The 23,996-nt window shown below is 47.3% G+C and overlaps 1 protein-coding gene and 1 non-coding gene across 6 annotated transcripts in view; both read right to left on the bottom strand.

Moving 5' to 3' along the window:
- Nucleotides 1–23,996, bottom strand: part of LOC100029345 (protein HIRA) — an 82,678-nt gene that overhangs the window by 38,325 nt on the left and 20,357 nt on the right. For 3 of the 5 annotated variants that reach the window (XM_056821411.1, XM_056821414.1, XM_007490465.3), the window contains exons 3-6: nucleotides 6,329–6,391; nucleotides 4,117–4,227; nucleotides 2,497–2,587; nucleotides 1,561–1,655 (exon numbers count right to left, since the gene is read on the bottom strand). In XM_056821411.1, the coding sequence (XP_056677389.1) occupies nucleotides 1,561–1,655; nucleotides 2,497–2,587; nucleotides 4,117–4,227; nucleotides 6,329–6,391 (360 nt within the window). Of the gene's footprint in view, nucleotides 1–1,560; nucleotides 1,656–2,496; nucleotides 2,588–3,906; nucleotides 4,228–6,328; nucleotides 6,392–23,996 lie in introns of those variants that run through there. The other 2 variants (XM_056821412.1, XM_056821413.1) reach the window with 2 other exon arrangements.
- MIR12346 (microRNA mir-12346) lies at nucleotides 4,674–4,739 on the bottom strand. The gene has a single exon (NR_162896.1). It is a non-coding gene; the product is annotated as a microRNA mir-12346 (primary transcript).

Here is a 23,996-nt window from a genome sequence, read left to right as displayed (position 1 = left end):
CATGTCGAAGCTGTTGCCAAGGCTCATTTGTTCAAACACCTCTCCAATTTACTCCTTTCTCTCCTCCTATACTACCCCAACCCTGGTGCAGGCCCTCATCTCCTCAAATCTGGATTTCTGCAGTAGCTGCTGGGGGTCTGCCTACCTCAACTGTCTCCCTAGTCCAGTTTCCATTCAGCCACTAAAGTGATGTTCCGAAAGCCTAGGTCAGACCATGTCCCTCCCTCCTCCCACTCCATTGTCTCCCTATCACCTCTAGGAACAAATACAAAATTTAGCAAAGCCTTCCATAACCTGCCCCTGCCTACCTGCCTTTCACAAACAAGACCCTCCATCTCTGGGCATCTTCTTTGGCTGCCTCCCATGTCTGGATTCTCTTCCTCCTCCACTCTGACTACTGAGCTCCCTGGCTTCCTTCAAGTCCCAACTAAAATCTCAAAGAAGTCTTCCAAGACCTCTTCATTCTGGTGCCTCCCGTCAGTTAATTATTCCCTACTTATCCTACACAGAGCTTGTTTTCTATGTATTTGTTTGCATGTAAACTCCCTGAGGGCAGGGAGCCTGTCTTTGGTCTCTCTTTGTGTACACAGTGCTGGACACATAGTAGGTGCTTAATGATTACTGACTGATCTAATGGGCTGATCTGAGGAGAACCAGTGATGTTTGGATGCAATGTTTTCTGTAAGAGCCACCTGCCAGTCTCAGTAAAGAATTTAAGCAAGGATGCTTCCATCCTGGAAGTGGCATGGCCTCTAGGAGTCTGGGCACGAGAGCAGCAGCTGTTTCTTTTGCTAATGGCCTAGTTAATCTATTCCTTAATACTTTTTCCCTTTCCTTTTCATTCAAAGATCCCTGGATTGGAGCCAGGAGTCCTTAGCAATCATCTAGTCTGATCCCATATTTTATAGAAGGCCTGAGGCCCTGGACATGCCTCAAGTTCCTGAGGTAGAAACAGCAGAACTACATAAAGAATCAGGCCGGCTTCCTCCTGCCTCCTCCCATTGCATGAAGGCTGTCTGGATAATTGAACAGACAAATGCTCAAGCTTTGGCTTGATTTTGGTGATGGATTAAGAGTGCCTCGAATGGCAGAAGCCCACAAAGGTCCAAACTAAAGGAATGAACGAGGCAGACATGAGAACCAGAGGGATAGAGGGAGTGAGAAAAAGGGCTGAAAGACTAAGGGAGGGAAGGGAAGGAAAAGAAAGAGATGGGGAGGGAGAAAAGCATAGCTAGGCTCCAGGCAATCACCAGCACCACCACCACCACCACACGAGAGCTCCTTCCCCCAAGGAGAGTCCACGGGTAGAGGGAAAAACACAGAGGGTCCCAATACAGGATGCCCACATCAGGGGACGTCTTTTAGAAATCCCACGTTCCCACCTCTTTTCTTATAACCAGGGCCCAGGTGGGGCAGGGTCCTTGACAGTATCTGGTCCAGTCCTGACTCTTCTTCCCATTAAACCTCAGTGATCCCAGACTAGATCCAAATAACAGAGAGGCAGAGCCTCCTGGGAGGTCTCTAGGCTGTTCCGATCCAATCAACCATATGGTCACTCACCACCTGAATGGCTTCTGAGAATCGACACACATCGCCATTGTTCCACATTGGCAAGCTTACTACTGGAGCCAAAAACGGTGCTGGGACCAATGTACCTGTATGAGACAGAAGCCGAGATGCCCCCTACTCAGTCCTCAGGAAATGGGAAGGATTCAAAGAACACATACAGCTTTAAGGCAGGGCTGCACCAAACAAGCCTCTCAGGGGAGGGAGAGGGCAGCCCATGCTTTTGTGGATGGGGATCTAGGTGGTCCTGACTTGCAGGGTCTTTGTTCACACGACTTATGCAGCCCCCTCCTGCCCGTGGGCACGAATCAATGATGGCTGGTGCATCTACACTGCAGACTCTTTGAGAAGTACCTGGCATGCATTGTCCCCATTTTGTAGAGAGCAAAGCACTTTCTACACAATCACCATGGCAGGGATGCCATTTAAGAAAAGTAATACCCTTTATGGAAGAGGGAACTGAGATGCAATCAGGATAAATGACTTGCCTAGGGGCACTCAGTTGGAAACACCAGGGCTGGACCTTGAATCCAGATCTTTGGACACTGAAATTGGTGCCAATTTCACCACAAAGAGGTGAAGAAATCGAACTTAGAAGACGTTAAGTCATCTGCCCAAGGTTTCACAGGTATCAGGTGTCAGGGCTAGGGCCCCGAGTCCAGACCTGCTGATAACAAATCCAGTCCAGAATCGCAGCAGAGCTGAGCTCTGGTCTGGGTAACAGAACACTCCAGTAGGAGCAGCAGGGCAGGACTTCAGGCTTACACTGAGCCCCCTCAGGGAGCTCTAGGAAGAGGCCCCCAAATTCCACGAACCCCTCTCTGCACATGAGACCTTCAAATGGCTCTTCATCAAAGGGTGGGACAGGAAAGGAGAACTGGAAAACAAACCCTCCAAAAATAAGACACGAAAAAGGAAAAGAATGCTTACGTAGCCCGCTTCCACACCATAATCAGTTTGTCATCTCCCCCAGAAGCTAAATACATCCCACTGTTTGACCATCGAACACAGTTCACACAGGCTAGGAAGAAAAAGAAAAGAGGCTGATGAAAATCCCTAATTCATGCCCATTTCCTCTTCTGCAGGCTGGTCCAAGAATCGTAGGCCCGATGTATGCGACGTGAGCTGGCACTCTGCCCACAGCAGCAGCACCAGAGGAACACCAGCATTCATCCAACTCACAACCTAAAAGCATCCCGGCGTGAGCAGCAATGGGTCAGAGTTTTAGCTAACCGAGGCCTGGCACCGGCCCACCAAGGGACCTCTCCTGTCCCTAAGTGGGATCTCTGTGCCAGCAGGTGCACTGAAAAGTCACATTGGTCACACAAGGCGCTGCTCAGGCTTGATACCTACTGCATTTGGCCCAGAGGGGCCAAAAGGGAGGGAGAAATGGTCAGTGACCTGGGGAACAGTTACAATCAGCAGTCACGATCTAGCTGACAAAGGGCATGCCTGGATTTCTTGGGCAGGCCCATTTTGGAGCTGGAATGAGCCTAGGGAAGAGGAGGAAGGGGATGTCTTCTTCACCAGGGCACAGGAGTCATGGGGGACACAATAAACTGACTCGGTCTGCCTGGGAGGCCTGGTCTGGGATACTGCTCCTCTCTCAGAACAGAGCCAACGAGGCAGACAGACAAAGATTCTGCCAGGGTCATGGGTAGGGCTGCGGCTTTCAGAGGGTTCCTAGCTCAATTGACCTCAGGAAAACCAAATTAAGAGTGGAGAGAATAAAAACTGTCACTAACGCGGCCGCTGGCCAGCTTGGCCTCAGGCCCAGAGGGTGCTCCAAGAGCATGGACATGAGAGCAGCATCTGAGAGCAGAGTGAAGGGACCTCGGAGACCGTCATTCAACCCACATGCCCCATTTTATAAATGAGGCCACACGGGCCAGAAGTTCCGCAATTTGGTCCAAGTCCCCCAACTAGTAAGAAGCAGAATTGGGTTTTTGGATTCCCTCTATTATACCATGAAAGGTGATGCACTGACAGGACAAAAGAATGGCTCAATAATGACTCATGGGAAATCAGCAAGGGAACAGCAAAAGCTGAAAATACCATGAAAATAAATGATCTTACCAGGCTCAAGGGGTGGGAAATTAAGTCACAGACACAGAAAAGGAGTCTATGACATCTAGTCAGGCACCCAAAGGGGTCCTGGCAGCGAAACCCCGGGAACCACACTGGTCCAACTGGAAAAGCACAGCCAATAGTCCGCTCTCTACCCCCTGCCCCAGAATCTTCCGACTGCTGGGAAGCTGGACCCAAAGATGCATGAGACATTTGTGGAAGCCCTATCGAATCAGGCAGTAAGACTCATGAGCAGGAAATCACCAGAGGTACCTGCAGGACTGTCCAAAGGTGGTTCTGTGGGTTGGCCAAGTCTTCTGCTGAATAACTCAACCAGGTGTGTAGCCAACATCTGTGCCTTCTGACAGCAGACCGGGGACATTTACCGCTGCACGGGGCCTTATATTTCTAATTACAAACACATGGGCTAACTTTGGGCAATCTGCCAACACGCAAAGCCCGCAAAGGGCTGTTCTGTAATACCTAAGTGATTGTCCATCTGGCAAAGCATCTTGGGAATATTTTCATTCTTTTCATCTTCCTCTTTGAGGACTGGAGCCATATTCCAGATCACAACCTTCCCAGAATCTTGCCCTGTAAGGAACAGGAGAGAATCTATTCAACTGACACCAAATCAATAGGCCAGAAACTGCAGAACTGCTCACCTGGCTGATCTAGAGGAAAAGAGAAAACGAAGCCAAAGCAGAAGGCCTACAATTGCCTCCCTGGGCCCAGACGGAAGTGAAGGATAGCCACTTGTAAGGAAGGGGAGCTGGGCTCTGGCCCTGGCGTGGCCATAGGCTCCCTGAGGGGTCTTGGGCGGGTGGCAGGCCACTGAGAAGCACTTACTGTCTGCATGTCGTGTGGTGGACATAGTGCTGAGTGCTAGCAATGAATTTGAAGGGCTCTTGGTCAACCTAAGCTTATTTCCCTCAACTCCATTCCAGTTCTGACAGCCTAAAGACCTTGTGGATTTGGGGTGTTTTTCTTAAGTTCTAGATGGGTTCCAATGGCCTGGGATGATGAACAGCACCCACCCCTTCAAGCCTTCCCTCTGGGCCTCCCGTGCTGTGAACATTAACTGGGAGCTAAGAGAGAAAGGCTCAGAGCGACGGAGCCTTCTGACGAGGCCCCAGCAAGAGCTGGCTTTGAGGACTTGATCTGCACTTGGAGATGCAGGGCTCGGCTCCTGGGTCTACTAGCTCCCTCTGGGCTCGTTTCCTTCAGTAAAACGAGGATAGGATGGAGGCTGACTAGACCCACTCTGAATGCATGCCCATGTACCCACACAGAACAACAATGGTTTCCTAGGCTCACGGCATGCATGGGAATGTGTCAATTAAAGCTCAGGAAGGAGACTTTTAAACATGTTCTCCTCACAAAACACTGGCAGAAGGAGGTACTAAGAGTGAAGAATGGGGGTCTTTGAGAAAGCTTCAATGGGGGGGGGGGTCTTCTCCTGCCCCCAGGGTGAGTCACTCAAGCTCAGGAGTGCTGAGTTTCTGTGGCAAAAGCTGACTGGTGTCCAACTAGACTGGCACAAAGGCAATGAAGCCCTTGGAGCAGGGAGCGGCCAGGCCCCACTCCCAGGCCAGCTTCATTGTCACCACACACAAAACCAGAAGCCAGCTAGTGACCAGGAAGGCTAGCAATCTCCCAAGGGTGTTCTGAGCTACCTAAAAATCCTTTGTACTATCCCCGGCTAGGGATGAGCCCAAATTCCAAGAAGAAGCCAGAGAAGCACCCGACGTATAGTCTCGGGCTGAATCCAGATGAGAACCAATTCTCAAAGCTAGCATGAATTTGAACTTCCAGCTACGGCTGTTCTCTTTCAGGGAACTTGGATGTTCTCTTCCTTTCTCCAGCCCTTGTCTGAGGGGCCCGGCAGGCCCCCCTTCAGACTCATCCCACTAACTTGCTGTACACCCTTGGGCACTCACTCACTCTGAGCTTTAGTTCACTCATAAAAGGAGATGCCAGGATGATCTTAAAGGTACTGGGGATTTAGAACTAGAAGACCTAGAACATTCCTTAAGTTTAATCCTTCTGTTTGTTTTCCTTTTAAACCCTTACTTTCCTACTACATTTTTTTGTTTTTAAACTCGTACTTTCCTACTAAATTTAACCAAAATAATAATAATAATAATTTTACTTGCCTACCACCCAAGTTCTTTGTCCTGGGTTGGTATAGGAACTGTGTTATCTGTGTAGCTGATAGGTCACAGGATTACAGAACCTCAGAGCTGGGAGGAAGTGACCATAAGAGTACAGTACAGGAGGAGCTTTGTCAGGGCTGGGAGGGGTCTTGGAGAACAGGAAACAAAGGCTCAAACAAACAAGGACTTGACCAAGGTCACACAGACCCAGAACCAGACCCAGAACTGGTTACCAATTCTCTCAATTCAGTACTCTTTCACTCCAACACACGGTCATCCTCCACTGAAGTAATGACAGATGCAAATCATTTTCAGGTTTGAGTGAGAAAGAATTCGAAAGGTGGACTGTGACCCAAATGTCACGTGTAATCTGTGTGTGTTCCTAAACTTAAAAGAGAGGCCTTAGGCTTCTCTGGCCCAAACATCACACACAAAAGAGGAATGGCCTCTGAGAAGGGCAGGTGGTCTACAAGTGCCTAATTGGCCGAGTCCAGAACAAAACCCCGAGAACACTCTCAGAGGAGTAATTGTGGACATACCTTGCCCTCCAGTTGCAAACTTGGTCCCATCGGGATGAATATCAACAGAAAAAATTGGTTTGCCTGGAGGAAAAAGAAAAGGGAAGACATATCAATTGGCCTCTTTTTTAGAAGACAATAAGATACACAACTATTGCAACAATGCAGGTCACCTTTATTATTGTTGTTAAGAAGACCAGTAACATAACAATGGTAACTTGTACATAATGTTTTTGTACATTATGCTGGAGGAACACTTCCTTCACAACAACCCCGGAAGCCAAGGCTACATTTATTATGGTTCCTATTTTACAGATGGGAAAATCCATGCACAGAAGTGAATCATCTTGCCCAAAGGTCCAAAGTGGAGGAGCCAGGCTTTGACTCTGTATCCCACCAAAGATTTTTTTCAAACACTTTTCTCCATGTCATTGATGGGGATGGAGCTACCTCAGAGACTGCCTGGTTGGCACAATAACTAAGCCTTAGGTCATAGCAAAGCTTCCTTTCACCAAGGGATCTCAGCCTGGGCTCAGTGAACTTGATTTTTAATATTCGGGCAACTGCATTTCAGCATAACAGATTCCTTTTCTAATCTGATGTATTTTATTTTTTGCATTTAGAAGCATAATCCTGAGAAGGGATCCCTAAGTTACATGTGGAGAAGAGGGTTCAAGACCAGGGACAAAAATTCCAATGTTTTGCACGGTAATACATGTATAACCTAGATCCACTCACTGGCCAGCACTGGGAAGGGCAAAGGAAGGGAGGAGGGAGGGAAGGAGATAAGTGTGATCATATAACTTAGGGAAAAGTGCATGGAAACTTATTACAAGTAATGAGTAAAATACAAAAATGTTTCCAAATCCCTGCTGTAAGACCTAGAATCTAGGTCTTAAGAGGGACGATTCTAAATTAAGCGGGGCGGGGAGATGAGTCAACTTACTGTAATTTCATTTTTTGTAAGTAAATACCACATTTATAACTTGAATGTTGACTATTCACAGGCTGGCAGGAATGGCAGATCAAGCCTGAGTTTCCTAATGCCCACTGGACATCTTTTCCTAATGACCCACCATCACCTCATACTCTTTCCCTTGGCAAATAGCCATCCCAGCCTCCTCCTAGTAACCCAGGCAGAATCCAAATCCACCATCATCTTAAATGGTGGCCCAAGCTTGTGACTACTCTCTCTCCACTATCTGACCTTCACAAGGCTGCCAGTGGCACACAGGGCAGAGGAGAAAGGAATTCTGGGTCTCTGAAGGGCTCAGCCCTTACTCCCTGGGGAACCACCAGGTAACCCATTTTATCTCTCTGATACTAGCACTAAAATGAGACAGAGACCAGATGATCCCAGTAGATCCTTATGGTTTTAAAGCTCTGTACATCAGAATCTTAGCCTAAAACCTTGAACAAATCGCCATCAGGTCCAGTTCAAAAGATGGCTAGGCTTCCTCATTTCTTACCAAATCAAATGTCAGTGCCATACTCTGGCTTCTTTAAGGCCCTCAACAAGAGTTCTGCCTTACTGTCTCATGTTCCCCTTGAGGCTCACACCAGTCTTCTTGACATTCCCCAATTGTGTCCTGCCTTTTCTCCCCCGTCTGCTTGTGCTCCAATGGGTAAGACCGGTCTTGGTCTTCCAGGACCAGCTTGGGTGAGACTTCCTGCTTATAGCTTCTCTGGTCCCCTCTGACCAGACCCCTCGATTTTGATCTCCTTCATACATTTGTCATAGAGTATATCTGTCTTCCCTTCTACTAGGTTGTGAGACTCCCAAGGGTGAGGCCTCCAACTTGTCTCATCTTTCCATCTCTAGTGCCTGCCACAGAGCACTGCAGATAGTAAGCATTTAATAAGTGTTTGGTCAAATTGAATTTATTTGTTGAATTGTCTGGAACCCATGTGGTCAACAGAAAGCTGTGTTCTCTGATGCATATCAAAATGATGCAGGGATACAGTCCAAGTAGGAAGCATGATGATGGAGGGGCCATCTTTTCAGGCTTGTTTCAATCCAAGACTGATGGGATGATGAAATTCTCAAATGACGCTCAAAGAATCACATGGGGCAAGAAAGAGTCTTTTAAAGGCTCTCCCTCATTGGGGAGATAAGAGATGTGAGGTCCAGGGAAAGAACTTGCCCAGGGTCACAAAGTTTACCAATGGCAAGTGGGATTTGAACCCAAAGCATGAGGCCCCCAACCTGGTACTCTTTCCACCACAATACTTCATAGTGAAAGGAAATTCTTGGGTCTCTTTGTCTATTCTGAGTTTGCACTTGTGAAAAGGGAATACTTTGTCCTCTATGCCTAGTTGGAGTTAACACTTTGGAATAACAATAATTGAAGTACCCTTACTTAGAAACTCACTAGACTGAAGACAGGATTAACTTTCTTCCAGATCCTTTTGTATTAATCAACAAAAGCAAGGGAAGTCCACAAACTCTTACTCTAAGGACAGTTAACACCTTTAGAGGTAAGAAGCCAGCAAGATACATGGAAGAGTTCCACCCTTTTTTCTAACTCAAACAGCCAGAAACTTTTGGATTCTTTTAAGAGTTCACATACTGAGAAGTGTGGTTCCAAAGATGTGAATCCTAGGAGGAGAGTTGCTACCTTCAGAGAATGAGAGGTGTGACAATTTTGGAAACTGTGATTGGTCCCTGTGAAGAAGGGCGGGGATAGGAAACCACCATAAAAGCCACAAAATCCTTGAGCTGGGAGTCCAGTGAAGTTGAGTGTTGTGGAAAGTGTCTCCTGGAGATAGTCTCATTAGAGACTGCAGTGTGGATCTTGACTTCAACTTAGACTCTGACTCCTGGTTGGTTGAGTGAAAAGGTTGACTCCCTTCCTAGTTTCCTAAAAGTACCTAAAAGGCTAGCTTCCATCTTGGAGGGTGCCACGTGATTACTCACTACCAACCCTCCTGGCTGAGGACTAGTATAGATATTTTCTCTAACCTCTCTCACATTTCTCTACTTTATTGTTTCCCCTCTATTTTGGTAAATAAACTGCATCCAACCATTAAATTTAAGCTTTCCAATGGAATATCTACCCTCTTCCCTAACATAGTGACAGTATGGCAAAGATGGAAGGGACCTCAGATGTTAACCTGTTACCACCATATGAATCCCCTCTGTAAAATCCCCATCAATCCAAATTTAACTGATAAAACTCTGGCAAGGGGGCACTCACAGCCCTCAGAGATAGACAGCTATTCTTATTAAGAAGTCTTTCCTTCCAGCAAGCACAAATCTGCCTCACCACAACTTCCCCCTCTGATCCCTTACTTGTGATAGAAGCACAAAATTCTGAGCTGAAATGTTCTAGTTCAATATACACAAGAGGGATGGCCCACTAGAATATGACTATCCACTGCAGGTTCAGTCTGGCTTGAGGCCTCCAAGGAGGGGGATCGCCCTCACTTCTCAATTCTATATCCTAGCTATAAATGATGGCCTTTCAGGTACTTGAAGGCAGCCCTCAGGCTTCCCCTCAGCTTTCTTTTCTGGTTCCTTCAATTAGTGTTCAGATGACACACTCAAGGAACAGAGTGTCCTCTGTGCACTCTCCAGCTTCCTAGTCTCCTTTTTAAAAATGTGGTGCAGGGAAAAGAATGCAAAACTCCAGGTGGTGTTTGAGTCAGGTAGAGAACAGATGGGGGTGATCACCTGCCTCCTCCAGGAAATGACATCTATGAATGTAGCCCAACACACCATTAGCTGCTTCTTTGGTTCCAACATTCTGCTGCCAAATCATACAGAGCTTGTGGCCTACTGAATCCCCCTCCCCGAACTCTTTCTGAACAGCTGCTGTCTAAACATGCATTTCCATCTCATCCCTGACAAGCTGCTCCTCTGTACAAAAGAATGACACTGACGCCACTGAATGTCAGCCAGCCAGATTCAGTTTATGCTCTAGACTGTTAAGGTCCGTTATCTATCCCCTAGGCCAGTCAATGATCCCCAGACCCTTTCAGATGGTCTGCTCATCTGTGGATGGTCAAAGCATCTACAATTTTACCAAAATCTTTGAAAAAAAAATGTTAAACGGCACAGGGTCAGGCACAGATCCCCAGAGCTGGAGTCTTCCTGGTCAACCATCTACAACATTTGGGGTCCTCTTTGCCCCTTCTCTCTCTCGCCTCCATATCTAATCAGTTGCCCACTTTTGTTTATTCCTCGCCACAGTCACCACACTAAGCTGGGCCTCCATCACCCCTACCTTGAATGATTAATCTTCCAAGACACGGATCTGAACATTTTACCCTATTCAAAAACCAATCTTCTGGGGCTCCCTCTTGCCCCGGCTAAAATGCTATTTTTTATATATAAGGCTATTTCCAGACATTTAAGGTCCTTGAACCTTCTTTACTCCAGCAGTCAAACTAAACTGCCAGCCATTCCATCTTCCACCAGCAAACATCTGCACTGGTCATCCCAATCACAAAAATGGACTTTCTCCTCTCTGCTTGCCTCCTCAGTGGGACCAATAAAGGAGTTAGCCAGACTGGTTTACATTCCTTCCAAAGGCTCTGAGGGCCATCAGGCATGGAAAAAGACAACCAGGAAGATCAGCTGTAAGTGAGCCACCAATAACTGGGGTCCATGACGAGAAAGTAGAGAAATTCTGTAAAGAATTCGAAAGGTCTCCAAATTAATGCCCTGTATTTGGTGGCTTCCTTGCAAAGGTGGGCAGAAGGGCAGATGGAAAATAGGACTCAAGAAGAAGAACTAGGCTGCTGACAACAGAGACCACCTGCCTCCAGACGAGGGGCCCCATCCCTGGGGAACATGACAAAAATTGTCCCTGAGCTTCTCAGGGCTCAAGACAATTCAGAGAGGACACCAACCTGCATCCTCCCGTGGGAGATCCCAATAACAATAACTGCAGAGAGCAGCTCCAGTCCCCTTGAGAAAGGCCAGAGCACAATGCGGCACAGCATCAACTCCTAAACAGACACCATGGAGAACAAAAACGTTTAGAGAAAGGTTGATGAGCCACCCAGTCACATGGCCTACGCTTAAGAATTCAAGAACCAAAGGAAGAGGCAGTGCCAATGATGGTCAGAGACTCTCTCCACCCACGTCCAACGAAGGGAAGCCCAACAAGGCACCCTGCCACCACCATTCTGAGAGGGTTAAAGCAGAAACGAGCCTAAAGAAAGTAGGTAGAGCTGGCCTACACTGGAAGCAGCTCAAGGAACCAATTCTCCAGATCCCAAGTGCCTAAAATAAAGCCAGGAGGTGGTTTCTACTGGAAAAGGTAGCTAGAACTGCTGACCCAACAACTCCTTTTCCATCTCTAGAACATCGTCCTGAGAAAACTGTGCACAAAGACAGAGGGCGTCCTTGAGGAAAGGAACAAGAAGACTCCTGGCAAACAAGCTTCTACAGAGAAGAAGGGCCACCTGCACTGGGCTGCAGTGAAATCACAGGTCGAGTTCAGAGCTGATGACATTTTACAGTTTGGCAACTGAATAAAATGTAAGTAAAATAGACCATCCCAAGTGCTTGCTTGTTGACCAGGAATCGAAAGAGTAATATTCAAAAAGAGCCCTGAGCACAGCAGTTCTGGGTTTAATACAAACACTTATTCCCTTCTCCCCAGAGGGAAAAAAGCCACCATTCGATCTAGCAGAGCAAAGGACCCGAGAAAGGAGTAGCCGCCACTAACAAAGACCTGAACAGGAGAAGAGATGTCCGGGAATGTACGGGCAGAAAAGGGGGTGGCCTGGCTCGGTGGCAGGCCAGAAGAATGACAAACGGAATAACAAAAGGGCTTCCCTGGTATCCACGTTATCGATAGCTCCAGAAGAGAAGGCACACAGCCTGGGTCTCCCCCCACGGAAGGAGAGACAGCTCTCCTGGTGCCTTGCATACTAATGGGCCCTTAGTAAATACTCAGGAGACTGGAAGGAAGGCCACACAAAGACAGTAATGAGGTCATCGAAGAGAACAGTCAAAGGAAGCCAAACTGAAGAAGCGGTACTGACCAGCCCCCAGCCCCCAGCCGGGCCCAGAGAAGAGATGAGATGGAGCCCGGCACACAGGAGCCCAGACAGTCCTGCGGGAGGGTCACTGGGCCTCTTACAGCCAGACCAACTGTTCCTGGCTCCGAGGGAGGGCAGTCCATACCTGCGAATGACGACGCTGTTTATTTTAAACGATAAAATGTGAGGGATGTAGCCAGGTCAAAAGCTAAATCAAGACCGACTTAAAGAACTACAAAACACAAAAGGGGCTTCTGTCTCCTCCTGTGGTGTTCGGAGTGAGCCACATCCTCATCTATCTGGTCCTTCTGGAGCCTGAAAGAGCAAACCTGCCTGCACCAGAGCCAGGATGGTCATCCTACCAGTGAGGCTGTGCTCGGCCCCCAGCAGTTCTCTCTGCTATCCTGCTCTGCCGTGTCCTCTCACGCCCTGCCTGTGTATGTTGTTTTTCATTCCCTAACTTAGCCACGCACAATTCCTTCAATTGATCCTTAGATCCTGGTTTCTTAGTCTCTTTCTTCCTCCTCTTCTTCCTCTCTCTCTCTCTGGGAATACGCCAGCCTGGAGCCATCCTTCCTAAATGCAGGGCCCACGCTAGGCCAGCTCCCTGCAGTCTCACCCAGGAGACAGAGCTAAAGGAGCTCTCTCATTTCTGGACAGCAGACTTCCAGTGCTGGTAGGGGCTCTAATTTGCACCGTCTCTTCTTGCTGCCCCATCCCATTAACACCTAATGATAATCAATTCCTTGGCTTTTTCTCAATGGCACAGTGCTTTATACACATCTCTACTTGTGTCTCACAGCCTTTCTTCAAGGCAGCTACTACAGGAGTTATTAGCCTCATTTTCCAAGGGAGCAAACTGAGTCACAGAACAGCTGAGGGACTGGCCACATCCCCTACCCAGGAAATACCAAAGGCCTATGATAGAGTCTTCCTGACTAGAAAACCAGTGTCTAACCACTAGGGAATGCTGCCTCTCTTATTGTGTCTGTAGTCCACAGCACTCTCCCCCAACCACCTTCTACCTCTCATTCTGCACTTTTTTAGCTCCTTTCAGCAAACTCAAGAGTTTCGTGATATCCAAGATCCTGTAAGTCAATAGCATCCAGGATATGCCAAGGATTCACAGCCTAGTTCCTTGCTGTTCTCTCCAGATCCAAGCTGAATTGACCTCTGATGCTCTGAGCCACTTTTCTTTTCAAATGTTTTCTTAACTCATCCCCTCCCCAAATTATGAAACATTAATTTTTCCTTTCTTATCTCCCTAATTTTACTAGAAAAGGAAAAAACAGAAATACGTTGTAACATATAAGGATAGTCAAACAAAAGAAATGTCCACATTAGCCACATGGAAAAATGGGTGTCTCACTCATTCTGATTATTATTAGCCTATTCCCCCTGTCAGGAGGGGAGCAGCACTCACTAGCCATCCTCTGTAATCGTGGATGGTCACTGCACTACTCAGAAGACTTAAGTCTTTCTGAATCGAACATTTTTACAATATTGATATGCCATGTACATTGTTCTCCTGGTTCTGCTCCCTTCACACTGCATCAGTTCCCAGCAGTGCTTACAGTCTTTATCTTTCTGTTTCTAAAAGGAGATGGGAAACCAGAAACTAGCCAGGGAATTGAATACAAAGGAGGAAAGTGAGGGTAGATGAGGGAGTCTTGAGACCATCTCTTAATTTCTTATAGTAAAACAGATTATCCTATTCCATTCTCATGTCATAATTGGTTCCACCGTTCCCCAAGGGATGAATGCTCCCCCAGTTTTGAGTCCTTTGCAAATACAAAAGGAGCTCTTACAAACACGTTTGGTACATACATGACTTTTCTGCCTTGGGGTATAGGCCTAGTAGTGGTCAAGGGGCAGGCAGAACTTGGCAGTTTCTGGGCAGAGTTCCAATTTGTGCTCCAGCATGGATGGACCAATTCCCAGCTCCACTAACAAGGCATCAATGTCTTTTCCCTCAAACCCAACTAGCATCTGTCACGCTCTTTCTGTGACAGTTTGGTCAGTCTGATGGAAGCTCAGCAGTTGATCTGATTTGAATTTCTCTAATTATTAGTGATTTGCAGCATTTTTTATATTTCTCCAGGGTCACTTTGAGTCATGCTGCTCAGCCTGAGTGAAGGCAACTGCCTACCGATGCCTGCTTCTAATGTATGGGGGACAAGATCCTTGCCTCCTAGGGAAGCAGCTTAGCTCAAATCAGAAGCCCAATACAAGTTTGGTACATGCCAGCCTGGAAATGAGCGAGGCACCCCGTCATTTAAGAAGGGGGCCACAAGAAGAGCTTTAGTAATAGTGCTATGACATGAGAAAGGAAGGATGTAATTCCGATATACCTGTCAGTGCTTACAGTCTTTATCTTTCTGTTTCTAAAAGGAGATGGGAAACCAGAGACTAGCCAGGGAATTGAATACAAAGGAGGAAAGTGAGGGTAGATGAGGGTGGGGTTGTTTAAAAACAAGAGTGTCTCAGTGCTAAGGCACACCAGCAAATCAAGAGACCTCCTGGGAGCAAAAACTCCAGCTTCTTTCAGCAGGCCTAGATGAACAGGCTTGGGTACAACCTGGTATTGTTTCTCCAGCTCCCCCCACCCCAATCAGTACACATCCCCCTGCACATCTGATCACTTTTCTGCCTCCCATCCCCATCTAGTAACTGCTTTTGGACTGAGCCCCTTCCCTGGGAGGAGTACAACCACAAACAGGGGGTGTATTTGGATCATAAACATCTTCTGTACAGGCTGAGCTCCCCACCTATACGTACTCTCCCCCCCACCTTGCCCCAGTTGATGAAACTAGGAAAGGGATGAGAAACTCTAAAAAGTCCAAGTCAATGAGAGAACCAAAGAGGCTGGGAGATGAGGGAGGGCCAAACTCAATCATTTGCTTTAAGTAGAGCACATCCTCTGGCAATGCCCCATCTGAGGTATTCTGGGTCCTCAAAGGCATATATACCAAGGGAAGGACACCTTGTGACAGGTCAGAGTGGAAAGCACTCTGTCCCCAAGTAGACAATCAACAAATACTAAGCACCTTCTAGGTGCCAAGTATTGTGCTAAGTCCTAGGGATAAAAGAAGGGGACAAGAGACAGTCCCTGCCCTCAGGGAGCTTACAGTGAGACAACAAGCAAACCAACAGGTACAAAGCACATTCTATATGGCACAAAGAGGAAATAATTCACAGAAGGAAGACACCAGAATTCAGAGGGCTTCCTACAGAAGATAGGCTTTTAGCGGGGACTTGAAGGAAGTCAGGGAGGCGAAGAGGCAGAGATAGAGAAGAAACGCATTTCAGGCAGACAGAAAGATCAGCCAACTAGGCACAGAGACTCCTGCAAGTTTTTCCAAGTGTGTGTGTAAATCAAGAATCAGTTCCACTAAGTCTGGGGGGGAGAGAGGGAGGTGCAGCAGTGACAGACTAAACCATCGACCTTGAGAGTGCAAAAACGACACACATTTAGTAAGCCCTTACTGTGTCAAAGGACAAGCTGTCATGGCACTCATGGTGAGACAGAGCTTCCCAGGGCCAAGGCATACCAGCACATCAAGAGATGCCCTGTGGCAACAAAGCCGAATTCTTTCCCAACCCCGGGATGGGATGGGATTGGCACAGCCCAGTAAAGTATGTTCTGTCTGGTAAATAGCTACACAGACAGCTCTGAGAGGCAAGGGTAGATGGATATCTGAAAGTTCCTCCCCCAAATGCTCTTGGAGATCTCAGGGGCCTGGCTGAGCAGAACAATGACAGCTTCTTCAAGAGGTGGTCACAGAAAGGAATTTTATAATCAAGGAATGAGGGGGAAGAACCTCAAGGAGGCAGATCAAACTGTGGCAATAAAGGCTCCCATGGCAGGAGAGGAAAGAAAACCAAGAGTCAGAGAGTTATTCCCTTGGGAAGAGTGTAGGGTGTTCCATCATGGGCTGGAAGCATCCAGAGAGAGCAACCTGTTCAAGTTCCTCCTAGGACTGAGCCGAGGCAATGAGATGGCTCAGGAAGATGTTAACTTGAACCCTTTTGCTGTCCACAGACAAACCAGTAAGATACAGTCAGTTGCAGGTGAGAGGATGGTGTGAAAAAAAGAAAGAAGCACCTGGACAAGGCTGTCAGAAGCAGACTATAGAACTGTTACCCTTGGAGATGTTTAAGAAGAATATGGATTGGGGCAACTAGGTGGTTCAGTGGAGAGAGAGTCAGGTCTTGAGTCAGGAGGACCAGGCCCCAGACACTTCCTAGCTGTACGACCCTGGGTAAGTCATTTAACTCCATTTGCCTAGCCTTTGTCCTTCTTAGAGTTGTTATTAGGACAAAAGTAAGGGGTGTGGGGCAAAGAAAAAGCAAAAAAGAACAGGGATGGCTCCACACACCTTGACCACAGGGCCTCTTCTTGAAGGTCTAATTCTATGAAACAGAGCTTTATTACACTCTCATACATGCTCCAATTGGCTTTCCAAGCTCAACAGCCAGCTCAGATGGGTTCCAACTCAAATGGAAAATCTAAATGAAAGTCTAAACTGCCCTGGGGATCCAAATCCACTGGGGAATCTTGACATGACGCATTCTCATTTACACTGGAACTGTGATGGACAAAGGGGCATACGGAGATCAGAGGGTCCCACAATAATGGATCTGGAGTGGCCCAGAGGTCAAGTGATTTGTCCAAGGTCTCACAGGTATAAGAGGCAGTCTGATCCTGAGTCCTTTCCTCCGAACCACACTGGCTCCAAAATGACTTTTCAAGCATCACAATTTAGGCCAAACTAGGGACACCGATGTCGAGTTCTGTGGGCATAATGACACCTTTCTTCTTCCTCAGGGAGTTTTAAAGCTGTAGCAGAGAAAGGCACTCGGCAATTCATCTTGTTAATTCTACGAGGGCTGCTGTCAGGGTTTCTTCTTTCCCACTGAGTTAGAAGGTACATGTTCTGCATGGTCTTGGAATCGCCTTTAAGTAGAGCTTCAAGACAAGCTTTATTAGGGCAAGGAGAGGAGGACCTTCTCTGAAATCAATGGGGCAACTGCCCAGCCTGGTCCCTGCCCTCTGCTCCACATGTCATTTCCTCTACCAAGTTACCTCCTGTATAATTAGGGGGGATGAAGGCTAAAGGCAGTCCTCAAAACATACCTTCCTTACATCCTAGTATCCTTCCCTGGGAGCTGTGGAGCCACTGGGCACCCTTTGTAAAGGGCCACCCGGACTCTCAGGGATGATAATCAACGAGGTCTTCCTATGATCTGCCCAGGCCCACCTCCTCCCAACTGGCTTCATCCCCAAAACTCACTCCTTTCCTCTGAATGAATTCCCAAAAGGCAGGCTCACTGGATTCTTGGCATGTGGCCTGGCACACAAAAGGAGCTCACTAAGAAGAGCCTGGGAATTGGACAGATGTGACATTTCGTGTCAACTCCATCTAGTGAACGTATATGGCAAGCATCTCCTATGTGGCTGGCTCCAGGTTCAGCACAAGAGACATGAGGAGACACCTCAAAGGCCCCGACCCTCAAGACTATTCTGGGAAGATGGACTTGAATTACGGATCCTGACCTCACTGTCTAAGAGGAGCTCTGTCTTTAGCCACCCACACTCAGTCTAACCCTAGAAATGTGCTGGCTAACCTCCAGCAAGAGCCATGGGTATCTGCAGATACATATGTATCTGCTATGAAGAGACAGTGGAAACAAAACAGAACCAAGACTGACAGGCAGGTAAATTTTATCAGAAGAGGGGTGAAAAGTCAGTCGAGGAAGTGAATGTTTGATCAAGGGGGGCCTGGAGGCAATCCTTCTCTTTTCCGTCCAAAGGGGCTTCCTGGAGGAGAGTTGGAGGGAGCTTGGCAAACTAAGAGGTCAAAGATTGAATCAGTAGCCGTGCTCATCATAGCCAATTCTGGCTCCCCTTTGATTTCCCTTTCCTGATTTTGCTTTTAATTCCCCACAAAGTCCCACTCTCCCCATCCATTTCTTTCCTGGGTTTCTCCTTCCCTTCTCAACCAAACTCCTGAAGTTTGCTCTCATCTACTTCAGAACATCGCCCAACCTCATCCTCTTTTTCTTAACCCTCACCCAGCTTCACCTCCATGGCATGGTTGACTGGATACTCTCTCCTCCCTGGGTTTTTATGTCTCTGTTTTCTCTTGCTTCTTCTCCCACCAATCTGGCTGCTTTTTCTTGGTCTCCTTTGCTAAAGCACCACCCAGATCATAGCTACTAACTAGATAGAAAGATAGATGGATGGATGGATGGATAGATATTCCAAGGCTCTCTCCCAGGCCCAGTTCTCTCTCCTCTCTACATCCTTCTACTTGGTGACTTCTTCAGCTCCCAAAGCTCTCCACCCAGTTGTAGTGTCTCTCTTGCACTCCAAGTCCACACCACTAACTAAAGTAAACATTTTAAACTGAACACATTTCTAGGCATCTCAAACTCAACAAGCCCAAAACAGAACTTCTTTCCCCACAAGCCCTCCTCTCTTTCTAACTTCCCCTGTGTCTGTCTGTCAAAGGCACCATCTCTTCCTTAATCTCTCCACTCTGATCCATCATCCACACAGACACCCAAGTCATTTCCCTAAAGCAGAAGTCTGACTACTTCACAAACCCCTACTCAATAAAGTCCAGTTACTCCCTATTACTCTTAGGCTCCAATATCAATATGGCATTGAAAGCTTTCAATCGGTCCCTTCTGACCTTTCCCATCCATTCTTTTCCTGCACAGCCATACTGATATTTCTACCAATTCCTCACCCATGACACTCCCTCTCACTTCATGTTTTTACACGAGCAGCCCACCTCCTCCCACTCTGGAAAACATTTCCTCTCCCTTTCTGCATCCCAAGATCCTTAGATTCCTTCCAGACCCATCTACTGTGGAAGGCCTTTTCTGGTATCCTCAGCTTATGGCACCTTCCCCTCTAGCTTACCTGGAAATTGTCTTGCACAAACCTACAAACCCATGTTGTCTCCTTCATTAGAATGTTAAGACCCTGGAGGGTAGGGGCTATATTCCTAGCGCCTAATGGTTGTGCATTTTAATTATAACATGGTGTCTGTCACCTAAAGGGGCAGATGACCAAGGTTCTAGCTTGGGCTACTCAGACAAACACCCCATCTGCAACAATGAGCCAGTCAAAAATTTGACATTTATTAAGTACTGGCTATGTAGAGTGTACCAAAGGTACTAAGACGAATAAAACAACATCCCCGGCAGGGAACGAGACAGCAGATGGTGATGAAGCATGGAAAGATATGATTCAGGGCCCACACAGGGAGGCCACTCTGCCTGAGGAAGAACAGATCACTTCTTGGAAGGAGGAAGGGATCGGAAGGGAAAAGGCAGCACACCTAAGTGAAGAAGAGAATGACAGGGGTGGAGAGCATGAGACAGGCACATACGTGATGCCAGCTGCCTTCTAACACCATGCCCCTTCTCCTACTGACTCCCTACTCCACTAGGTGCTGCCAGATGCTCAGGGAGATGATGAGGACACTGAGTAAGATTAGCGGCTCGGAGGCTTGAGTGGGTCTGTCTAGGCACATCAGCACTGACACTAAAGCCCAAGCTTCTTCCCCAATGCCCGGTTGCACCCCTCAGGAAGGTGTGGCAGCACCAAGTCTGATGCTGCTAAGAATGAAAGGAACAGTGAGCACTGCCTCAAGAACCTGCAACCAGAACCCAAACCAAAGTAAGCAAAAGCCATGAGAGCAGAACAGAACCAACCTACCCAAGCCCAAGAACTTCTCTGAAGATGCCTGACTCCCTGGCTGAGGGTATTGTTAAGCAAAGTCTACTAAACTGATAAATGACTGGACTACATGTCCAACAGCAACAAGCACTGATATCTTAAGTTCCCAGACTTTTCTCTCCAGCTAAAGTGAGGCGAGAATTCCCTATGAAGAGATAAATGGGACAGCAGAAAACTTGGGTTCTGGTATCAGTTCTGCCACCTAGAACCCTTCCTCTTTATCTCCCAGTACATGAGAAAACATCCTCATCTTGGCATTGGAAGCTCAAGCTCTGGAGCCCAGATCAGGCACTGCCGAATTCCTAGGGTACTCTAGTAAAGCTCTTCCCTCCCTGGGACCTCAAGTTCTTTTTTTTACAATGAGATGACTGAAGTGAAGGCTCTCAAGAGTCCATTGTGGTGCGAGAGCCTATGAAAAATAAAGGCTAGGTCCAAAGAGTCAATCCTGAAAGTCAGGCGCTTCTTTGACTTCCTTTCCCTCTCTGAAATGAGCAGGGTAGCATGCACATTGGAGAGACGAGGTCCCCCACCTTCAGCCCAGCAGGAAGGGACAGGGAAGATGACTTAGATGCCCAGATAAGGCTCCAGCTGGGATGGGAATTCCTAGAAGGACACGTATCTCAGAGGGTCTCAAGCTATAGTTAGAGAAAGCAAACCTTTATTCAGTTTCAACCCATTTTGTGATGCTGAGTTCTTTGGGCAGCTGGAGTCAAGTTAACAAGGGCTCCTCTTTCTTTGTGAATGGGCTCCAATCAGCTCCCTATTCATCAACCTGAAAGGAAGAAGCAACAGGAACTGCTATCTATTGGGGGAAACAACCACCAAATCATTCCGGAAATCAGGGAATTGTGAGTTGAGGCTGAAGCTCAGGCCAGGCTAAATCAAAAGATTTTAAAGGCTCACCCAATTTGACCTCATTAGCCTGGCTAGAACAGCCATTCTCCTAAGACTTTGCTTTTCACTTTCAGGCAATGCCCTGGAATGTTTCTTCTCCTACAAACAACCTACTACAGGAAAGCCAAATGTGGCCACCTCCACCTTAAAATGCCCTCGTAGAGACTTAGTTGTTGTTACCTAGGACAGACAAAAAAGAGGAGAATGTATATCCTTGATGGCTAAAAGTAGGGGAGAACCCCCTGGTTTTCAGCTCCAAAAGGGCTATTATTGACTAGAGAACAACAGTTGACCTTTAGAGAACACTGACCATTTGCAAAGTACTCAGTAAAACCGGCTTTCAACTCTTAGTCAGCCGAATGTTCTGTTTTCTTGGTCTTTCTCTATCTTCCCCGTCCCATCTCTCTCAGTCTCTCTCTCTCCCTTCAAAGAGCTCAGGGAGCTGGTGATCTTCTCACTGGCAAACCTCATGGTCTCTTCTTGGTCCCTCTCTTTCTTGACCTTTGCAGTGTTTGACAATGAGGGCCTCCCCTTCCTGGATGGTCTCTCCTCCTTTGGTCTGCATGGCCCTGCTCTCCCTGGGTTCTCCTCTTGCCTGCCCAATCATTTCCTCTGAGGGTCCTTTACTACTCTTCACCCCCATCACATCTCTAAACCCAAGTCTGCCCTGGGCCATCACCTCTCCTCTCTTTACATTCTCACTCTCATTGAGCTCTCAGTTCTGGGTTTAGTTACATCTCTCTGCATCTGGCTCAATCCTGCCCGAGTTCCAGTCCCACGTCACCAACTGCCTACTGGACATTTCAAACTCGTTATAGCATGATTATTTAAACTGGTCTCATCCAAAACAGAACACATTATCTTTCCTTTCTAATATGCCCCTCTTCCTATTACTATTCAGGGCACCCACATGCAGCCACATCTGCAGCTTCAGGACGACCCTCAACTCTTTAATCTCAGCCCACACAACCAGTCCATGACCAAATCTTACCATTTCCAGCTCTACAACCTCATCCTCCATCTGCATCTTACTTTTACTTCCTGTTGCTGTCCCTCAAGTTTGGGCCTCCCATCACCTGGTCAGCCTGCCTCAAGTCTCTCCCAACTCCAAACCATTCTCTGTAGACCTGCAAAGTGCCTTTCCTGAATTAAGAGTGGGCTTGAGCCCTTTCTGAGTCGGCTAGGCACAGCAGAGCTCAAACTCTATTGTAAAGCTGCAATCATCAAAAGAATCTGGTACTAAGAAACAGAATAGTAGATTAGTTACACAATACACAGTAGGAAATGATCACAGTTATTCGGTTTTTGATAAACCCAAAGATCCAAGGTTTGGGACAAGAAATCACTATTCAACAAAAACTGCTGGGAAAACTGAGAAGATGTATGACAGACAGAGACTGAATATGGACTAACATCCCACACATTATACTAAGATAAGTCGAGATGGATACATGATTTAGACATCAAGGGGATGATCTACCTGTCAAACCTAGGGATAAGAATCTATGACCAAACAAGAAGTTCCAAGTTTTCAGAAGTTACCGAACTGTGCCCACCCTTTGATCCACTTGTATACCACTACCAGGTTGACAGCCCCAACGGATCGAGGAAAGAGGGAAAGGATCTCTATGGACATCTCTATGGACAAACATTTTTATATCAGCTCTTTCTGTAGGAGCCCAAATTGGAAACTAAGAGTGTGTCCTCCTATTGGGGAATGGTTAAAAATAACGTGCTACAGAATATGGAACAGAATATTACTGTGCCATAAGAAATTATGAAGAGGGCAGTTTCAGAAGAAAGGGGAACAATTAGAACTCTGCTCGATGCAATTATAAATCAGGAATCCAAAAGAGTGAAGATTAAACATTCCAGTGGAAGGTGACATTGCAGCCAAGAGAGCTCCATTTCCCTGCTACATGGTTCATCTAGAACACTCCCTGTATACTGAGGATTGTACTTATTTATCTTTTCACTTTTGCCCGATGTGGGGAGGGGAAGAGGAGGGAAGAGGCAAGAGCAGCTTGTTTTTTAAATCCTGAAAGAAGAGCAGGTCTGACCGAATCACACCCTTACTCAAGGTTTTTCTACTGCCTCTTAAGGCCAAACAGATCAAATATAAGTGCTGTTTGCCTAATGAAGCCTTTCAGAACTGGACCCCACCAGTCCTCCATGTCCTCATCATATCCCCTCCTTCTCTAGCTCTACCAGCCTCATGCTCAGCACTGCAAGGCTGGGTCCTGCAGGCCTAGAATGCTCTCCCTCCTCCCCACCCAGAGACCCCCCTCAAGCACCACTTTCTGTAGGAAGCCTCAGGCCTCTGCTGATCATCCTGAAGGCTCCTGCTCTCCCTAACTAACCTCTTTGTATTTATCCTGCATATACTGACCAAGGGCCACAAGGCTTTGGTAGTTTTAAGCTGTTAGAGCTGACAAGGTGGGCTCCATTTCACTTGGGTCTGTGTGCCAAAGCCTAGCATGGAGCCTGGGGCAAAGGGTGTGCTTACTAGGCACCAGCTGACTATCTAGAGCCTGCAGGGACCCTAGACTGTAAAGGTGCCCAGTGTTCTCTGAATTCAATGGATAAAAGGCTCAATCTGGAATCAGGAAGACCCAGGTTCAAATCTGGCCTCAGACACTCTGGGCAGGTCACTAACTGGTGTGTGTCTGGATCCACTGAAGAAGGAAATGGCAAACTATCACTAAACAGCAGCACTCTCCACCAGGGACTCTTCCCAGTAATGGCCTAAATGAGCTGAATGGGGCCATGCTGGCTCCCGGGTCAGGGGCTAAGAGCCCCCAGCACTAGTCCCACCTTCATACCTAGTGAAGCCCCAGTCTTCCCTCCCAGGAGCTTCTCGCTGGCCCAGTTTTTCACTTTACTATCCAACTGCTTTGTGGAGAAGGTAGGGAGTGTGTATCTATCTACCTTGATAGAACCACCAGCCTGATGACCAGGAGAATCCCAGACATCTGGTATATGGGAATTCCAACAAGGTCTTTGGCCAAGTCTCTCCATGTCTGGAATCCGACTCCAGGTCGGTTCCTT

Source organism: Monodelphis domestica, chromosome 3 (assembly GCF_027887165.1).
Source record: "Monodelphis domestica isolate mMonDom1 chromosome 3, mMonDom1.pri, whole genome shotgun sequence".
NCBI lineage: Eukaryota > Metazoa > Chordata > Mammalia > Didelphimorphia > Didelphidae > Monodelphis > Monodelphis domestica.
Note: the sequence above shows the minus strand (reverse complement) of the source record. Positions and strands in the feature narration are given on the sequence as shown.